Below are 18,763 nucleotides of genomic sequence, written 5' to 3' on the forward strand. Positions count from 1 at the left end.
AGTAGGTGTAAGAGGGGTTCGTTCGAATAAATTCATTCATTTCATTCAATCGTATTTACTGAGCACTTACTGTGTGCAGAGCACTGTACTAAGCGCTTGGGAAGTACAAGTTGGCAACATATAGAGACGGTCCCTACCCAACAGCGGGCTCACAGTCTTGAAGTCTCTGATGTGGTAGTGAATCCTTCACCTAGTCCAGGCTCTCAGTATGGAGGATATGAAGAGGAACCTAGGAGCTAACATCAGAATATGTTTTCCCTCCATTGGGAAACTTCCAACTCAACCAGCTGCAAGTATCATCGCAACTATTTGAAACAGTCTTCCCGGAGCTGCTGAAAACTGATGACCACAAGCTTGTTGTGGGCAAGGAACAAGTCGGCAAATTCTGTTACATTAAACTCTCCCAAGTTCTTAGTTCAGTGCTGTGCACATAGCAAGTGCTCAATAAATACCATTGGTTGATTGAGTGCGTGAGTGATTGACTGTGATTCGTAGGGTCACACACACAAGAAGCAGCGTGGCCTAATGGAAAGAGCCTGAGACTGAGAATCATTCATTGCCGTATTTATTGAGCACTTACTGTGTGCAGAGCACTGTACTAAGCGCTTGGGAAGTACAAGTTGGCAACATATAGAGACTGTCCCTACCCACAACGGGCTCACAGTCTGGGAGAGTTCTAATTTCTCCTCCACCTCATGCCTAATATATGATCTTGGGCAAGCCACTTAATTTTTCCATGCCTCAGTTTCCTCAGCTGTAAATTGGAGATTCAGTACCTGTTCTCCCTCTTACTTGGACTGTGAGCTCCTTATGGGGCAGGGACTGTGCCCAACCTCATTATCTTGTATCTTCCCCAGTGTTTAGTTCAGTGCTTGGCACATTGTAAACACTTAACCAAAACACTATTCTTCTCATTATTGTTATTATTACTATTGTTATTTTCAGACTTGCATAGGATTATATGTTGCTTGCAGAATCAGCACAATACTAGGAAACTACAATAAGCCTGAAACTGAAGTACCAAACTGTTCTTGAAATCCCTGCCCACAACCGAAGATTTTTATCAGCGAAACAGAACTAAATTCAGTTACCCGGGCAGCACATTATCCACAGATAGACAAAGAACTAGAAGTGCCCTCTAGACCACAAGCTCGCGTTGTGGGAAGGGAACTTTTCTGCCCACTCTGTTGTATTGTACTCTCCCAAGCGCTTAATACAGTGCTCTACACTCAGCAAACATTCAATAAATACCATCGATTGGTGGATGGATGCAGGGTGCCCTTTCGGCATAACAGTGGGGCATCAAGTTGAAGATGTACAAAGTTGTGGAGGTGTCCAACTTTCTGTAGGACTTGGAGGTTTGGGCCGGCCACGGAAGGCACATCCAGCTTCTTGAGCAATTTCTTCAGAGCCGTGTGCGAATCGTGCTCAGCATCCAATGGCGGAGAAATAGCACTGACAGTGAAGTCACACAGCACAATCCACTCGCTAACACTGAGGGAACGAATGCTCATCGCAACCCCCCCGGGGAATGTGTGAAGAGTGTGGATGATTCTGAGAACACTAAACAGCTTCTGGCTGCAGTAACGAAATGGTGCCCGTACAAATGGGAGACAGAAGAAATACTTTAAAAGCCCAGTCTCAGGCAGTGAAATTTAGCAGTGGGTGACAACCAGAGGATTACTGTTTTTGAGCAGAGGTTTGGCAAAGTTGGGAAGCCAAGTTGGCAAAGATGGCTCCATTTTGGTATTTATTAAGTGTTTACTGTGTGCTAAGTACTGGTATTTGTTAAAGCCTTTACGATGTGCCAGGCACTGTACTAAATAGTACATCCAGGTTTGATGTATTTATTTATCTATCTATCTATCTATCTATCTATTTATTTATTTATTTATTCTATTTATTTATTCTATTTATTTATTTATTTATTTATTTTGCTTGTACATATCTATTCTATTTATTTTATTTTGTTAGTATGTTTGGTTTTGTCTCCCCCTTTTAGACTGTGAGCCCACTGTTGGGTAGGGACTGTCTCTATACGTTGCCAATTTGTACTTCCCAAGCGCTTAGTACAGTGCTGTGCACACAGTAAGCGCTCAATAAATACGATTGATGATGATGGTCACAGTCCCCGTCCCACACAGGGCTCTTGGTCTTGATCTCCATCTTGCAGATTAGGTGACCGAGGCCCAGAGAAGTTCAGTGACCTGCCCGAGGTCACCCATCAGGAAAGTGGTGGAGCTGGGATTAGAACCCAGATCCTCCGAGTCCCAGGCCCGCGCTCTTTCCACTAGGCCATGCTGCTTCTCAAAGGCTGGGGTAGATGCAATTAAAACAGTTCAGGCTCAGTTTGCCTCAGAGGTGAATTTAAAGCAGCAACAAGGGTTGCAAGTGGCACATTCATCAGTTGGGCAATGGACAGTCTTTATATATCCAAGTGTGAGATGAATTGTTGCGGTGACATGTAGATCTTTCCAGCTAGGATTTCACTTTCAACAGCATCAATTATGAATATAAATGACAGCTCTGGATAAGTATAGATTGGGAGATAGACACCCACAGCGTTGTTTTTTGCTTTTTTTAAACAAGTTTACCTAAAGGGAGACCCTCATTCTTAAGGGTTCTCAGGGGAGGAATGCTAAAGGGTCTTTCTTTAGAGAGAAGCAGCATGGCTTAGTGAATAGAACATGGGCGTGGGAGTCAGAAGGACCTGGGTTCTAATCCTGGCTCCACCATCTGTGTGCTGTTTGACCTTGGGCAAGTCACTTTACCTCTCTGTGCCTCAGTTACCTCATCTGTAAAGTGGGAATTAAGAGTGTGAGCCCAGTGTGGAACAGAGACTGCATCCACCCTGATTAACTTGTATCTACCACAGGATTTAGAATAGTGCTTGGCACATAGTAAGCGCTTAACAAGTACCATAATTATTATTTCTTTTTTATGAAAGGCAGGGAAAGAAGCATTTACCAAGAATCCACTCCATTCCCATCCCTAGAGTTTATCAATCAATCAATCGTATTTATTGAGTGCTTACTGTGTGCAGAGCACTGTACTAAGCGCTTGGGAAGTACAAAGTGGCAACATATAGAGACAGTCCCTACCCAACAGTGGGCTCACAGTCTAGAAGGGGGACACAGTTTATCTTCTCCCTGATAATTCTCTCAGGCTTTCACCTATAAAACACATAATTGGTCCCCCTAGACTTTAAGACAGGGAATGGGTCTGCTAATTCTGTTGTATAGTTCTCTCCCAAGCACTTAGTACAGTGCCCTGCATGTAGTAACTGTTCAATAAATACCATTGATTGATTGATTGACTAAATATGCTTGATTGGTGGCTCTAATACTGCTTAAAATGAAGTGACTTCATTTTGAGTAAACTCACTCCTACGCTACAATTCTGATCCATCAGCAGCAGTATTTATTGACCACCTTCTAGATGCAGAGTGCTGTACTTCTTACAATGCCTGGCACATAGCGCTAAACAAATACCATAATAATAATTATTACTATTATTGGGAGCTTAGGGAAATAGAAGTAAAGCACTTAGACTTGGCCTGAAGGAGCATATACACTATAATGGCTCTTAATTAAGCTTATCGTCCCACTACCTGCAGATCATTGTACGAGGCTCTTGGGGAACGTTCAAAATAAACAAGAGATCAGGTACTTGCCCTTATCAATAGATCAGTCGAGGGTATTTATTGAGCTCTTACTGTGTGCAGAGGCACTGTACTGAGCGCTTTAGAGAGTGCAGTTGAGCAGAGTTAGACTTATTCCCTGCCCACGGGGAGCTTAATCATCTGACAGTCAAATGTGGGGAGACAGCAGAAACCAATCTGTTGTGGCAGGGAATATGCTTATTTTTGTGCTCTCCCAAGCGCTTAGTACAGTACTGGGTACACGATAAGCGCTCAATAAATGCAATTGATTCAAAATGGAATTCACAGCTATTGAAGTGATAGTTATAAATAATCCCCTCCCCACAGCACCTGTATATATGTTTGTACATATTTATTACTCTATTTTACTTGTATATGTTTACTATTCTATTTATTTTGTTAATGATGTGCATCTAGCTTTAATTCTATTTGTTCTGACACCTTGACACCTGTCCACATGTTTTGTTTTGTTGTCTGTCTCCCCCTTCTAGACTGTGAGCCTGTTGTTCGGTAGGGACTGTCTCTATATGTTGCCAACTTGTACTTCCCAAGTGCTTAGTACAGTGCTCTGACACAGTAAGCGCTCAATAAATACGATTGAATGAATGAATGAATGGGTACAGGTGAGCCAATAAACGATGACCTCTTCCCTAGGGAAGGATGGTTGAGCCTTAGCCGTGCAACATTGGAGACTGAGAACCTGCCAGGAGAAACCGATTCTATCTAGGGCCAGTGTTTTTCCAGCCACCCATGTCCCCCCTTGGGGCTTGAGATGCAGTGAGCAAATACGTGGGCAGGTGCGTGGCATCTTGGGCAAGTCACGTGGCGTCCACGTGAAGATTTTTTAGGGACGGAACCCATTTATGGCCCAAGCGACCCCAACAGAGCCATGGCCCTACTGTGGCACTGGGCACCCAAGGTGGTAGGCCACCAGGCACAGACTAGAGCAGGCTTTGTTAGCCAGCTCTTTTTCAGCAGTCCTGCCCGGCCTCTCTGCCTTTTCATTTATTCACTCATTCATTCAGTCGTATTTATTGAATGCTTATTGTGTGCAAAGCACTGTACTAAGGGCTTGAAAAGTATAATTCGGCAATAGATAGAGACAATCCCTACCCAACAATGGGCTCACAGTCTAGAAGGGGGAGACAGACAACAAAATAAAACGAGGAGACAGACATCAATAGTATCAAAAATAGATTAATAGAATTAAGGATATGTACACATCATTAATACAATAGAGTAATAAAAATGTACAAATATACACAAGTGCTGCGGGGCAGGGAAGAGGGTAAAGCGAAGGGAGGGAGTGGGGGTGATGGGGAGGGGAGGAGCAGAGGAAAAGGGGGGCTCAGTCTGGGAAGGCCTCCTGGAGGAGGTGATCTCTCAGTAGGGCTTTGAAGGGGGGAAGAGAGCTAGTTTGGCAGATGGGAAGAGGGAGGGCATTCCAGGCCAGAGGTAGGACGTGGACCAGGGGTCAATGGTGGGACAGACGAGAACTGGGCACAGTGAGGAGGTTAGCGGCGGCAGAGGAGCGGAGGGTGTGGGCTGGGCTGTAGAAGGAGAGAAGGGAGGTGAGGTAGGAGGGGGCGAGGTGATGGACAGCCTTGAAGCCCAGGGTGAGGAGTTTCTGCCTGATGCGTAGGTTGATTGGTAGCCACTGCAGATTTTTGAGGAGGGGAGTAACATGCCCAGAGCGTTTCTGTAGAAAGATAATCGGGGCAGCAGAGTGCTTGTGGAATAGCTTTAGGTGATTCTTTGGAGAAGCAGCATGGCCTAGTGGATAGACTACTGGCCTGAAAGTCAGAAGGACCTGGGTTCTAATTCCAGCTGTGCCACTTGTCTGCTGCGTGACCTTGGGCAAGTCAGTTCACTTCTTTGTGCCTCAGTTACTTCATCTGTAAAATGGGAATTAAGATTGTGAGCCCTATGTGGGACAGGGACTGTGTCCAACCTGACAACCTTGTATCTACCCTAGTGCTTAGTACAGTGCCTGGCCCTTAGTAAGCTCTTTAACAACTACCATGGAAAAAAACTCTTTACCCGTGAGAAAGGAACCTGCCAATCAACCAGTGTTTTTTATTGAATGCTTATTGGGGGCAGAGCATTGAACAGTAGTGCTCTGCATACACTGGAGAGTTCAGTGCAACATAATTGGTAGGCGTGGTCCCTGGCTACAAGGAGCTTGCAGTCTAGTGGACCTAGGTCTTAGAACCCAATTCTGGTACCCAAAACAGTGGTCTTTCTCTTGGACTAATAGCAGGGATTATTGAACTTGTAAATCCACAAATGTTAAGGAGTCGTGACCACAAAAGATGGGGGGGTTAGATAGCAAGGAATTGAGCAGGAATAATATTTTAATTTGGCAGAACTCTCAATGTTTTTGTCATTTATATTCTCTTTGGAACTTCATAATAATAGTAATGATAGCAATAATTATAACTGTGGTATTTGCTACATGCTTACTACATGCCAGGCACTGTACTAAGCGCTGGGGCCGAAACAAGTTAATCGGGTCAGACACAGTCTCTGTCCCACAAAGGGCTCACAGTCTTAATCCCCATTTTATAGAGGAGGTAAATGAGGCCCAGAGAAGTGAGGTGACTTACCCCAGGTCACCCAGCAGACAAGTGGCAGAGCTGGGATTAGAACCCAGGTCATCTGACTCTAAAATTTGTCCAGCGCTTTTCTTCTGCAGTACTCCCACTGTTTTTGTCTATTATATTCTCTTTGGAACTTCACCATATAGAGCAGGAAAAGTACTCAAATTTGTCCGGCAGTTTTCTTCAGAACTCCAAGAGGTTTTTTTATTTTTTTACTTATACTTTTTTTTGGAACTTCATCATATCCCTGTGAGACAGGGCTAGCTTGAGACAGGGTTTAATTTTCCCTATTTTACAGATGGGGAAACCAGGATGCAGAGAGGGATTGAGGGCCTTTTTCAGAGTCTTCTGTATATCGTTGGCAGATCTGGAATGAGTACAAGAGAGTACTTAGAGAAGCAGTGTGACTCAGTGGAAAGAGCCTGGGCTTGGGAGTCAGAGGTCATGGGTTCTAATCCCAGCTCCGCCGCTTGTCAGTTGTGTGACTTTGGGCAGGTCACTTCACTTCTCTGTGCCTCAGTTACCTCATCTGTAAAATGGGGATTAAAACTGTGAGCCCCATGTGGGACAACCTGATCACCCTGTATCACCCCAGCGCTTAAAACAGTGCTTTGCACATAGTAAGTTCTTAACAAATACCATTATTATTATTATTATTGCTACAAGGGTCTCCTTTCATTCATTCAGTTGTATTTATTGAGCGCTTACTGTGTGGTGCGCTTGGGATAGTACCGTACAACAACAGACACATTCCCTGCCCACAGTGCGCTCACAGTCCCAAGGGGGAGACAGATATTAATATAAAATAATAATAATAAAAATAATGTTATTTGTTAAGCACTTACTATGTACCAGGCAGTGTACTAAGCACTGGGGTGGATACAAGCAAATTGAGTTGGACACAGTCCCTGTCCAATGTGGGGCTCACATTCTCAATCCCCATTCTATAGATGAGGTAACTGAGGCCCAGAGAAATGAAGGGACATGCCCGAGATCACCCAGTAATAATAATAATAATAATAATAATAATAATAATGGCATTTGTTAAGCATGTACCATGTGCAGAACACTGTTCTAAGTGCTGGTGGGGGGGGGGATACAAGGTGATCAGGTTGTCCCATGAGGAGCTCACAGTCTTAATCCCCATTTTACAGATGGGGTAACTGAGGCCCAGAGAAGTTGTGACTTGCCCAAAGTCACACAGCTGACAAGTGGTGGAGGAGGTGGGATTAGAACCCATGACCTCAGACTCCCAAGCCTGTGCTGTTTCCACCGAGCCACACTGCTTCTCTAAATAAATTTCGTATATATATATATATATATATATATATATATATGAAATTATACATATACATATGTGGTGTGGGGCAGGGAGGAAGGCTGAGCACTTGCCGCGGACCCCTTGGATGGACAGACCCCCTCCCCCTTCAACCGATGGCTGACTTCAGTCAAATGTCTTTGGCTCAAAAGGAGAAGTTATCCAAAGGGGCAGGTGTGCAGCCCGTTACATGTTTTTGGAGATTCATTTACTGCTTAACGGTGCAGGTGTCAGGCATGAAAAGGAGCAGCTGTTCAAATGTAACAGTAATTCCATGCAACAGTAAATCTATCTACCGTAAATCTTCTGTGGTTTTAATTGAGGTTTTGCAGTTGATCACTGCTTATTTACAGGTAGGAGCTGATACTTTGACTTCTGAGACAGGTGGGTCGGCAAGAGTGTTCACTGTGAATATTTGGTCAGGAACTTTTAAAGTCGTAAGTGACGTGTCCCACTGGAGAGAGCCCTGGGAGTCAGAAGGACCTGGGTTCTAATCCAGGCTCTGCCACTTGTCTGCCATGTGACCCTGGGCAAGTCACTTCACTTCTCTGAGCCTCAGTTTCCTCATCTGCATAATGGAGATTCAATTCCTGGTCTCCCTCCTACTTAAAATGTGATCCCTATGTGGGACCTCATTATCCTGTGCCTACCCCATAGTTCAGTGTAGTACAATAGTACATAGTCCCTTAGTACAATGCTTGGCACTTAGTAAATACTTATCAAATAGCTAAATGAAATTAAAGTGTTTTGAGAAGCAGTGTGGCCTAGTGGAAAGAACACAGGTCTAGGAGTCAGAGAACCTAGGTTCTAATCCTAACTCTGCCACTTGTCAGCTGTGTGACCTTGGGCAAATCACTCAAGTTCTCTGTGCCTGTTATCTCATCTGTAGAATGGGGATGTGGGTCAGAGATGTGGGAAGGTCATGTGGGACAGGGACTGTGTCCAACGTGATTACCTTAGAGCTTAGTACAGTGCTTCGCACATTGTAAGCATTATGAGAAGCAGCATGGCGCAGTGGATAGAGCCCGGGCATGGAGTCAGGAGGTCATGGGTTCTAATCCTGGCTCCACCACTTGTCTGCTGTGTAACCTTAGGCAAGTCACTTCACTTATCTGGACCTTGGTTGCCTTATCTGTAAAATGGGGATTGAGACTGTGAGCCCCATGTGGGACAGGGACTGGTTCCAACCTGATTTGCTTATATCCACCCCAGCACTTAGTACATAGTAAGCGCTTAGCAAACACCATTATTATTATTATTACTTAACAAATGCCATCATAAAAAAAAGTCTCAGCTTGTGCCAGCCTTCCTCTGCCTGTTGTTACTGCAGAGCAGAAGGAATGGGGGCCAAGGTACGCACTGCCCTGGTCAATTTGGAAGTGCCAAGTGCCGCCTTATAAAGTGATGATCAATCTTTGGTATTTATTGAGTGCTTTCTGTGTACAGAGCACTAAACTAAGCGCTTGGGAGAGTACAGTACGACAGAGTCGGTAGACACGCTCCCTGCCCGCAATGAGCTTACAGTCTAGAGGGAGACATCTGGGTCCCATTCCAGCTCCCCCGTAAACACTAGAAATAACTCTAGGCTGTGCAACGCCAATTCATGCCCGTGAACAAAGAAGATGATAATAATAATAACAATAATAACAATAGTAATAATAATAATAATTATCGTATTTCTTAAGCATAGTAAATGCTTAGTAAGATAGGCACTGTACTAAGGGACATAATCCTTATCCCACACCGGGGCTCAAAGCCTCAATCCCCATTTTGCAGATGAGGTAACTGAGGCCCAGAGAAGTGAAGTGATTTGCCCAAGGTCAAAAAGCTGACAACGGGCAGAGTCAGGATTAGAACCCATGACCTTCTGTCTTCCAGGCCCATGCTCTATCCACAATGACGTGCCTCTTCATCCATCACCAAAACCTGCCGGTCTCACCTCTGCAACATCGCCAAGATCCGCCCTTTACTGTCCATCCAAACTGCTACCCTGCTCGTTCAGTCTCTCATCTTATCCTGACTGGATTACTGCATCAGCCTCCTCTCTGATCTCCCATCCTCCTGTCTCTCCCCACTTCAATCTGTACTTCACGCCGCTGCCCGGATCATCTCTGTGCAGAAACGCTCTGGGCATGTTACTCCCCTCCTCAAAAATCTCCAGTGGCTACCAATCAACCTACGCATCAGGCAAAAACTCCTCACTCTTGGCTTCAAGGCTGTCCATCACCTCGCCCCCTCCTACCTCACCTCCCATCTCTCCTTCTGCAGCCCAGCCCGCACCCTCCGCTCCTCTGCCACTAATCTCCTCACCGTGCCTCGGTCTCTCCTGTCCCGCCGTCGACCCCCAGCCGACGTCCTCCCCCTGGCCTGGAATGCCCTCCCTCCGCACAACCGCCAAGCTAGCTCCCTTCCTCCCTTCAAAGCCCTGCTGAGAGCTCACCTCCTCCAGGAAGCCTTCCCAGACTGAGCCCCCTTCTTCCTCTCCCCCTCCTCCCCCCTCCCCCCCCGCCTTACCTCCTTCCCCTCCCCATAGCCCCTGTATATATGTATATATGTTTGTACATATTCATTACTCTATTTTACTTGTACATATTTATTCTATTTATTTTATTTTAATATGCTTTGTTTTGTTGTCTGTCTCCCCCTTCTAGACTGTGAGCCCATTGTTGGGTAGGGACCGTCTCTATATGTTGCCAACTTGTACTTCCCAAGCGCTTAGTACAGTGCTCTGCACACAGTAAGCGCTCAATAAATACGATTGAATGAATGAAAGATCATTTCCTATGGAGGAGATCTTGTAACCACATTTCGTGGTCTCATGAATAGCTAGTAGAGCTGTTGCTATACCCTGACCTAAGAGTCCCTCTAGACTTTAAGCTCCTTGTGGGAAGGGGCTGTGTCTAGTAACTCTGTTATACTACACTCTCCCAACTGATGAGTTTAGTGCTCTGCACACAGAAAGCACTCAATAAATGTTATTAATAGATGAAATGTCTTTGAAAATCCTCTTCTCTTCCCCTGTCAATAGCGACAGGTCTCATTCAGGTCCTGGAACACATGATGGCCAAGGAATGTGCCCGTGGTGGTGTCCACCAATCTAGAGAGATGATAATCTAGATAATAGATAAATGAGAAGAAGTTATAATGGTGGGATTTGTTAAGCATTTATTCTGTGCCAACCATTGTACTAAGTGCTGGGGTAGATACAAGGTAATCAGGTTGGACACAGAGGCTGTCTCTTACTGGGTTCACAGCCTAAGAAGAAGGGTGAAGAGGTATTTAATCCCCGTTTAACAGATGAGGAAACTGAGGCACAGATAAATTAAAAGTCATATAGCAGGCAGGTGTCCAAGCTGGGATTAGAATCCAGGTCCGCTGAGTTCCAAGCCCCTGCTCTTTCCTTTGGAAAGACAGGACTCGAAGACCGTCCATGCCATTGCACTCTTTGGAGGTCAGTGTTAGCTCGAAAATATAGTTGACTTGACCAGCATTTAACGAGAAATAAAATTTCCCAATCTGTTCTGATTTAGAAATGGGTTTCCATAAAGAAAATAAACTCATATCAAAGGTACATGTAAGGGGTTCGTCTGACTTTAAGTTTGCAAGATTTTTGGAGGGATTTTTTTATGCTATTGTTAAGCACATACTGTGTTCCAGGCACTGTACTAAGTGCTGGGGTAGATACAAGTTGATTGGGTTGCGCACAGTTCCTGTCCCACCTAGGGCTCACAATCTTCATCCCCATTTTACAGATGAGGTAATTGACACTTGCCCTGGAATACATTGTCTGGTATAGGGCTTGTGATCCTTTAGCTGTTGAATTTTTCTTCCAATTGCCACCACCACATCTAACAAATAGTCATAGACCCTATGGAAAATGTTAAGCGGTTTATCAAGAGCTGGACAAGTATTAATTGTTGTTTACGTTGTTAATTGAACTTTTCAAAAATGTTTTCTTCAGGTTGGAATAACATCTACCAATGGAGAATCGAAAGGGTTTATAGACCAGAACGTGAGTCCAACGAAAGGTAAGAGAGTCAAGTAATGTGTGGGATCTTGGAAAAGAGCTGGGCCCTTTGGAAGGCCATGATTCCCTAAATTTTATCTTTGCTATGCCGAGTTCCCAAGTCAGATTCATTCATTCATTCAATCGTATTTATTGAGCGCTTACTGTGTGCAGAGCACTGTACTAAGCGCTTGGGAAGTACAAGTTGGCAACATATAGAGATGGTCCCTACCCAGCAATGGGCTCACAGTCTTGATGGGACAGACAGATAACAAAACAAAACATATTAACAAAATAAAATAAATAAAATAATAAATATGTACAAGTAAAATAGAGTAATAAATCTGTAAAAAACATATATACAGGTGCTATGGGGAGGGGAAGGAGGTAGGGCGGGGGGGATGGGGAGGGGGAGAGGAAGGAGAGGGCTCAGTCTGGGAAGGCCTCCTGGAGGAGGTGAGCTCTCAGTAGGGCTTTGAAGGGAGGAAGAGAGCTAGCTTGGCGGATGTGCGAGGGAGGGCATTTCAGGCCGGGGGAGGACGTGGGCCGGGGGTCGACGGCGGGACAGGCGAGAACAAGGCACGGTGAGGAGATTAGCGGCAGAGGAGCGGAGGGTGCGGGCTGGGCTGTAGAAGGAGAGAAGGGAGGTGAGGTAGGAGGGGGCGAGGGGATAGAGAGCCTTGAAGTCGAGAGTGAGGAGTTTTTGCCTGATGCATAGGTTGACTGGTAGCCACTGGAGATTTTTGAAGAGGGGAGTAACATGCCCAAAGAGTTTCTGCACAAAGATGATCCGGGCAGCGGTGTGAAGTATAGACTGAAGTGGAGAGAGACAGGAGGATGGGAGATCAGAGAGGAGGCTGATGCAGTAATCCAGTAGGATGAGCGATTGAACCAGCAGGGTGGCAGTTTGGATGTAGAGGAAAGGGCGGATCTTGGCAATGTTGCGGAGGTGAGACCGGCAGGTTTTGGTGACGGATGTGAGAGGTGAACGAGAGAGCAGAGTCGAGAATGACACCACGGTTGCGGGCTTGTGAGACGGAAAGGATGGTAGTGCTGTCTACAGTGATGGGAAAGTCAGGGAGAGGGCAAGGTTTGGGAGGGAAGATAAGGAGTTCAGTCTTGGACATATTGAGTTTTAGATGGCGGGCAGACATCCAGATGGAGATGTCTTGAAGGCAGGATGAGACACCAGCCTGATGACCCACGTCATCCCCCGGGCCTGGAATGCCCTCCCTCTGCCCATCCGCCAAGCTAGCTCTCTTCCTCCTTTCAAGGCCCTGCTGAGAGCTCACCTCCTCCAGGAGGCCTTCCCAGACTGAGCCCCTTCCTTCCTCTCCCCCTCATCCCCCTCTCCATCCCCCCCATCTTACCTCCTTCCCTTCCCCACAGCACCTGTATATATGTATATATGTTTGTACATATTTATTACTCTATTTTTTTATTTATTTTACTTGTACATATCTATCCTATTTATTTTATTTTGTTAGTATGTTTGGTTTTGTTCTCTGTCTCCCCCTTTTAGACTGTGAGCCCACTGTTGGGTAGGGACTGTCTCTATATGTTGCCAATTTGTACTTCCCAAGTGCTTAGTACAGTGCTCTGCACATAGTGCTCAATAAATACGATTGATGATGATGAAGGGAGGGAGAGAGAGCAGGGGCAGAGATGTAGATTTGGGTGTCATCAGCGTAGAGGTGTTAGTTGAAGCCGTGGAAGCAAATGAGTTCACCAAGGGGGTGAGTGTAGATAGAGAACAGAAGGGGACCAAGAACTGAACCTTGAGGAACTCCCACAGTAAGGGGATGGGAGGGGGAGGAGGAGCCAGCAAAAGAGACTGAGAATGAATGACCGGAGAGATAAGAGGAGAACCAGGAGAGGACGGAGTCTGTGAAGCCAAGGTCGGATAGCGTGTTGAGGAGAAGGGGGTGGTCCACAGTGTCGAAGGCAGCTGAGAGGTCGAGGAGGATTAGGACAGAGTAGGAGCCATTGGATTTGGCAAGCAGGAGGTCATTGGTGACCTTAGAGAGGGCAGTTTCTGTGGAATGTAGGGGACGGAAGCCAGATTCGAGGGGCTTGAGGAGAGAGTTGGCATTGAGGAATTCGAGGCAACGGGTGTAGACGACTCGTTCAAGGAGTTTGGAAAGGAATAGTAGGAGGGAGATAGGGCGATAACTAGAAGGGGAGATGGAGTCAAGAGAGGGTTTTTTTGGGATGGGGGAGACGTGGGTATGTTTGAAGGTAGAGGGGAAGGAACCAGTGGAGAGTGAGCAGTTGAAGATGGAAGTTAAGGAGGGGAGGAGGGATGGGGCGAGAGATTTCATAAGATGAGAGGGAATGGAGTCAGAAGCACAGGTGGCCGGAGTAGCACTTGAGAGGAGGGAGGAGATCTCATCTGAGGATACTGCTGGGAAGGATGGGAGAGTAGCAGAGAGGGTTGAGAGGAGGGGGGTTGGAGAAGGGGGAGGAGTGACTTTGGGGAGCTCAGACCTGATCCAGAATTTGGGGAACTCAGATGCAGTGCGGATTACTATCCCTCCAGGAGGTAAAGACTAAGTACCTGAGTGATTATTTTTTCAGAGGAGGGGCTATTCAGAGCTATTCATTCTGTGGGACTGAAACCATGTCCACCTGATTTGCTTGTATCTACCCCAACTCTTAGTACAGTGCCAGGCACATAAGCATTTAGCAAACACCGCAATTATGATTTTTTTGTTATTATCAGCATTCTTTTTTAATGGTACTTGTTAAGCAGTTACTATGTGCCAGGCACTGTACTAAGCACTGGGGTAGATACAAGATCTTCAGGTTAGAGACAGTCCTTGTTCAACATGGGACTTACAGTCTTAATCCCCATTTTACAGATGAGGTAACTGAGGCTTAGAGAAGTGATTTGCCCAAGGTTACACAGCAGACTAGTGGCAGGGCTGGGATTAGAACCCAGATCCTTTTGCCTCCCAGGTATGTGTTGTATCCACTAGGCCATGGTTCTTCTTCTTCATATGGCTCTTGTAGTTTGGCCCCCGGCAGACCTGGGAAGGGAGGAAAGGATCATGAAGGTGGGACTGAAAATGGTGTTTTTTCCAATATTTGCCTGTTGTCCTTTATTGTATACTTTCTCTGACTTTACAGGGTAGCTGCCTTCATTATAAGCATGCATGGGTTAGGAGCTGGTGGTCCTATTACTTTAGCTGTAAGAAGACTTCCTCTTTCTGTGTTATATCACTTTATTTCTTCTTGACTTTTGTGATAACTGAGGATTTTCACCAGATACATTTCAAATATTTGAAAAACCTAGTCGACTGTTGAAGTAAATACTCTGTTTTATAATGAGAATTGCATTCCACAAAGTCGACTCAGCCATTGAAAGAGAAACATGTTTGAATTCCCCTTTCCGGGGCTTTGAACCCCCTTATGTGGGGGAAAGCCTTTAAGGGATGGATTACACAAGGGCACCCAAACCCCATCTTCAGCCTGGTTGGAGTAATTGTCGAGGTGTCAGTGTTGGAGGGTGCCCTGACATGTTGTGTTCAGCATAATGGTGAACTCTTTCAAGTGGAAATATTGTTTTGGTGTTAGGGATGGTATTTACTATGTTGTTATGGCCAATCACCGTGATGAGCCCTGATAATCAATCAGTCAATCAATCCCTGTCCCACATGGGAGTCACAGTGTAAGAGAGAGGGAAGATAGCTGTTTTATCTCCATTTTACAGATGAGGAAACTGAGGCACAGGGATTAAATGACTTGCCCAGAGTCACACGGCAGGCAAGTGGTGGAGCCAGTTCCAGAACCTGCATCACCTGACAACCAGCCCCAGGCTTTTTCCATTAGGGCACACTGCCCTAAACAGATTTCTTTCACATACCAAACAAATTTCTGAGTACCTACTGACTGCTGCAGAGTCTTTCGATAGTATTGATGAGCATCTCTCCCCTTTCTAGACTGTGAGCCTGTTGTTGGGTAGGGACTGTCTCTGTTGCCGAATTGAACTTTCCAAGCTTAGTACAGTGTTCTTCACACAGTAAGTGCTCAATGAATACGATTGAATGAATTAGTGAAATGAATGAATCTGTTCTTTGTAGTACTCTGCAATAGTAGTTAAAAGTGGTTACAAGATGTGCAACTTACCCTTGAAGTGATTGTAAGCAGCATGGCCTAGCGGGAAGAGTATGGGCCTGAGACTGGGCCACTTACCCACTGTGTGACCGTGGAGGAGTCACTTAACTTTCCTGGGCCTCAGTTCCTTCATCTGCAAAATGAGAATTCATGGCCTGGTCTCCCTACTACTTAGACTGTGAGCCCTATGGGGGGCCTGATTATTTTGTATCTACCCCACAACTTATTACAGTATCTAGCACATAGTAAGCACTTTATTATTATCATTATCTACTGGGCCATCTTTCCGCTGACACCACAGACCTAGGCTTTAACAGCTACTAGCAGCAAATTTGGGTGCCCAGAGATGTTCCCAAGATCATTAGGCTACTGCACAGTATGCAGTCTGTGTGCTCCTTGTGGACAGGGAATTGTGTCTACCAGCCCTGTTGTGTTGTATTTTCTCAACTGCTTAGTACAGTGCTCTGCACACAGTAAGCGCTCAGAAGATTAGAGAAGCAGCGTGGCTTAATGAAAAGAGCACGGGTTTGGGAGTCAGAGGATTTATTCATTCATTCAATTGTATTTATTGAGCGCTTACTGTGTGCAGAGCACTGTACTAAGCGCTTGGGAAGTACAAGTTGGCAACATATAGAGACGGTCCCTACCCAACAGTGGGCTCCGAGTCTAGAAGGGGGAGACAGAGAACAAAACATATTAACAAAATAAAATAAATAGAATAAATATGCACAAATAAAATAAATAAATAGAGTAATAAATTCATACAAACATATACATATATACAGGTGCTGTAGGGAGGGGAAGGAGGTAAGGCGGGGGGAGGAGGAGGAGGGGGAGGAGGGGGAGAGGAAGGAGGGGGCTCAGTCTGGGAAGGCCTCCTGGAGGAGGTGAGCTCTCAGTAGGGCCTTGAAGGGAGGAAGAGAGCTAGCTTGGCACATGTGCGGAGGGAGGGCATTCCAGGCCAGGGGGATGACGTGGGCCGGGGGTCGATGGCGGGACGGGGGAGAACGAGGCATGGTGAGGAGATTAGCAGCGGAGGGTGCAGGCTGGGCTGTAGAAGGAGAGAAGGGAGGTGAGGTAGGAGGGGGCGAGGTGATGGACAGCCTTGAAGCCGAGGGTGAGGAGTTTCTGCCTGATGCGTAGGTTGATTGGTAGCCACTGGAGATTTTTGAGGAGGGGAGTAACATGCCCAGAGCATTTCTGGACAAAGACAATCCGGGCAGTGGCGTGAAGTATGGGTTCTAATCCCAGCTCTGCCACTTGTTTGCTGTGTGACCTTGGGCAAGCTATTTAACTTCTCTGTGCCTCAGTTACCTCATCTGTAAAATGAGGATTAAGACTGTGAGCCCCATGTGGAACAGCCTGATTACTTGTATCTACCCCAGCGCTTAGAATAGTGCTTGGCACATAGTAAGACTTAACAAATACCATCATCATCATCATTAGATCCCATTGATTGGTTGATTGAGGTCAGTTGAGTCAGAGTTGAAAGTTACCTGTCACCCTCCAAGTGAAGCACAACTGTGTGGTAGGTCATTCATTCATTCAGTCATATTTATTGAGCGTTTATGTGTGCAGAGCACTGAACTAAGCACTTGTAAAGTACAATTCGGCAACAGATAGAGACAATCCCTACCCAACAACAGGCTCACAGTCTAGAAGTGGGAGACAAACAACAAAACAAAACAAGTAGACAGGCATCAATAGCATCAAAATAGATAAATAGAATTATAGATCTATACACATCATTAATAATAGAGAAGCAGTGTGGCTCAAGGGAAAGAGCACAGGCTGGGGAGCCAAAGGTCATGGGATCTCATCCCGGCTCCTCCACTTGTCAGCTGTGTGACCTTGGGCGAGTCACTTAACTTCTCTGGGCCTCAGTTCCCTCATCTGTAAAATGGGGATAAAGACTGTGAGCCCCACGTGGGACAACCTGATTACCTTGTATCTACCCTAGTGTTTAGAACAGTGCTTGGCACATAGTAAGCACTTAACAAATACCAACATTACTGTTATTAATAAAATAAATTGAATAATAACTATGTACAAATATATACAAGTGCTGTGAGGCGGGGAAGGGGTAGGGCGGATGGAGTAGGCGCGATGGGGAAGGGAGGAAGATCAGAGGAAAGGGGGCGCTCAGTCTGGGAAGGCCTTCTGGAGGAGGTGAGCTCTCAGTAGGGTTTTGAAGGGGGAAAGAGAGCTAGTTTGGTGGATGTGAGAAGGGAGGTCCAGAACTGTATGACCTACACTGTGCTGCCAGAATTGAGAATATAGCAAGGGACATGGAAACTGGTGTCAGACATGTTGCCGGGCCTGTGGGAAACTCTTCTGATGCAGCAACCTTTTAGCATCACCAAAGGTCTTTAAGAAAGTGTCTTTGAGCTGCTCAAAGGTGTCATATTGTGCCTTAGGGGCACACATACAGAACGATAATAATGACTGGGGGATTTGTTAAATGTCCACTAACTGCTATGTGCTCTTCTAAGCACTGGGGTGGAGACAAGATCATCAGGTCCCACATGGGGCTCCCAGTCTAAGGAGGAGAGAGAGCAGGTATTGAATCCCCATTTGGCAGAGGAGGGACCCGAGGCCCAGAAAAGTGAAGTGACTTACCCAAGGTCACACAACCTGTCCGTGGCGGACAGGCTGGTGATTAGGAACTGCCACGCCAAATCAGCCCGACGCTGAGGGTGGACAGCAGACATGACGCTGTCAGCGGACGGCACACGTGAAAATGATCAGTCATGTCCCTGCTGCATCAAGGAGATGCTTCACAAACCCCCAGCTTTTCTTTGACAGCAGACCCGGCCAAATGTGGTTACTGACTTCTGCTCCCTTAACTGTCCTCTACCAAGCGAACCCAAGAAACTCCAGGACAGGCTCTGACTACTGTCTCCAGCAGCAGCGCCGGGATGCTTGGAAGGCCATGATTCCCCAAGTTTCTCTCTAGTACTCTCTAGTATGTTGCCGACTTGTACTTCCCAAGTGCTTAGTACAGTGCTCTGCACACAGTAACTGCTCAATAAATACAATTGAATGAATAGCAGTATGAACTG

At 45.9% G+C, this 18,763-nt stretch overlaps 1 protein-coding gene across 5 annotated transcripts in view; it reads left to right on the plus strand.

The window, feature by feature from the left end:
* TFDP2 (transcription factor Dp-2) overlaps positions 1-18,763 on the plus strand; it is a 189,095-nt gene that overhangs the window by 53,444 nt on the left and 116,888 nt on the right. For all 5 annotated transcript variants that reach the window (XM_038742897.1, XM_038743019.1, XM_038742989.1 and 2 more), the window contains exon 3: positions 11,541-11,607. In XM_038742897.1, coding sequence (XP_038598825.1) covers positions 11,541-11,607 — 67 coding nt within the window. The remainder of the gene's footprint in view (positions 1-11,540; positions 11,608-18,763) is intronic.

This window comes from Tachyglossus aculeatus, chromosome 1 (genome assembly GCF_015852505.1).
Source record: "Tachyglossus aculeatus isolate mTacAcu1 chromosome 1, mTacAcu1.pri, whole genome shotgun sequence".
Classification (NCBI taxonomy): Eukaryota; Metazoa; Chordata; class Mammalia; order Monotremata; family Tachyglossidae; genus Tachyglossus; species Tachyglossus aculeatus.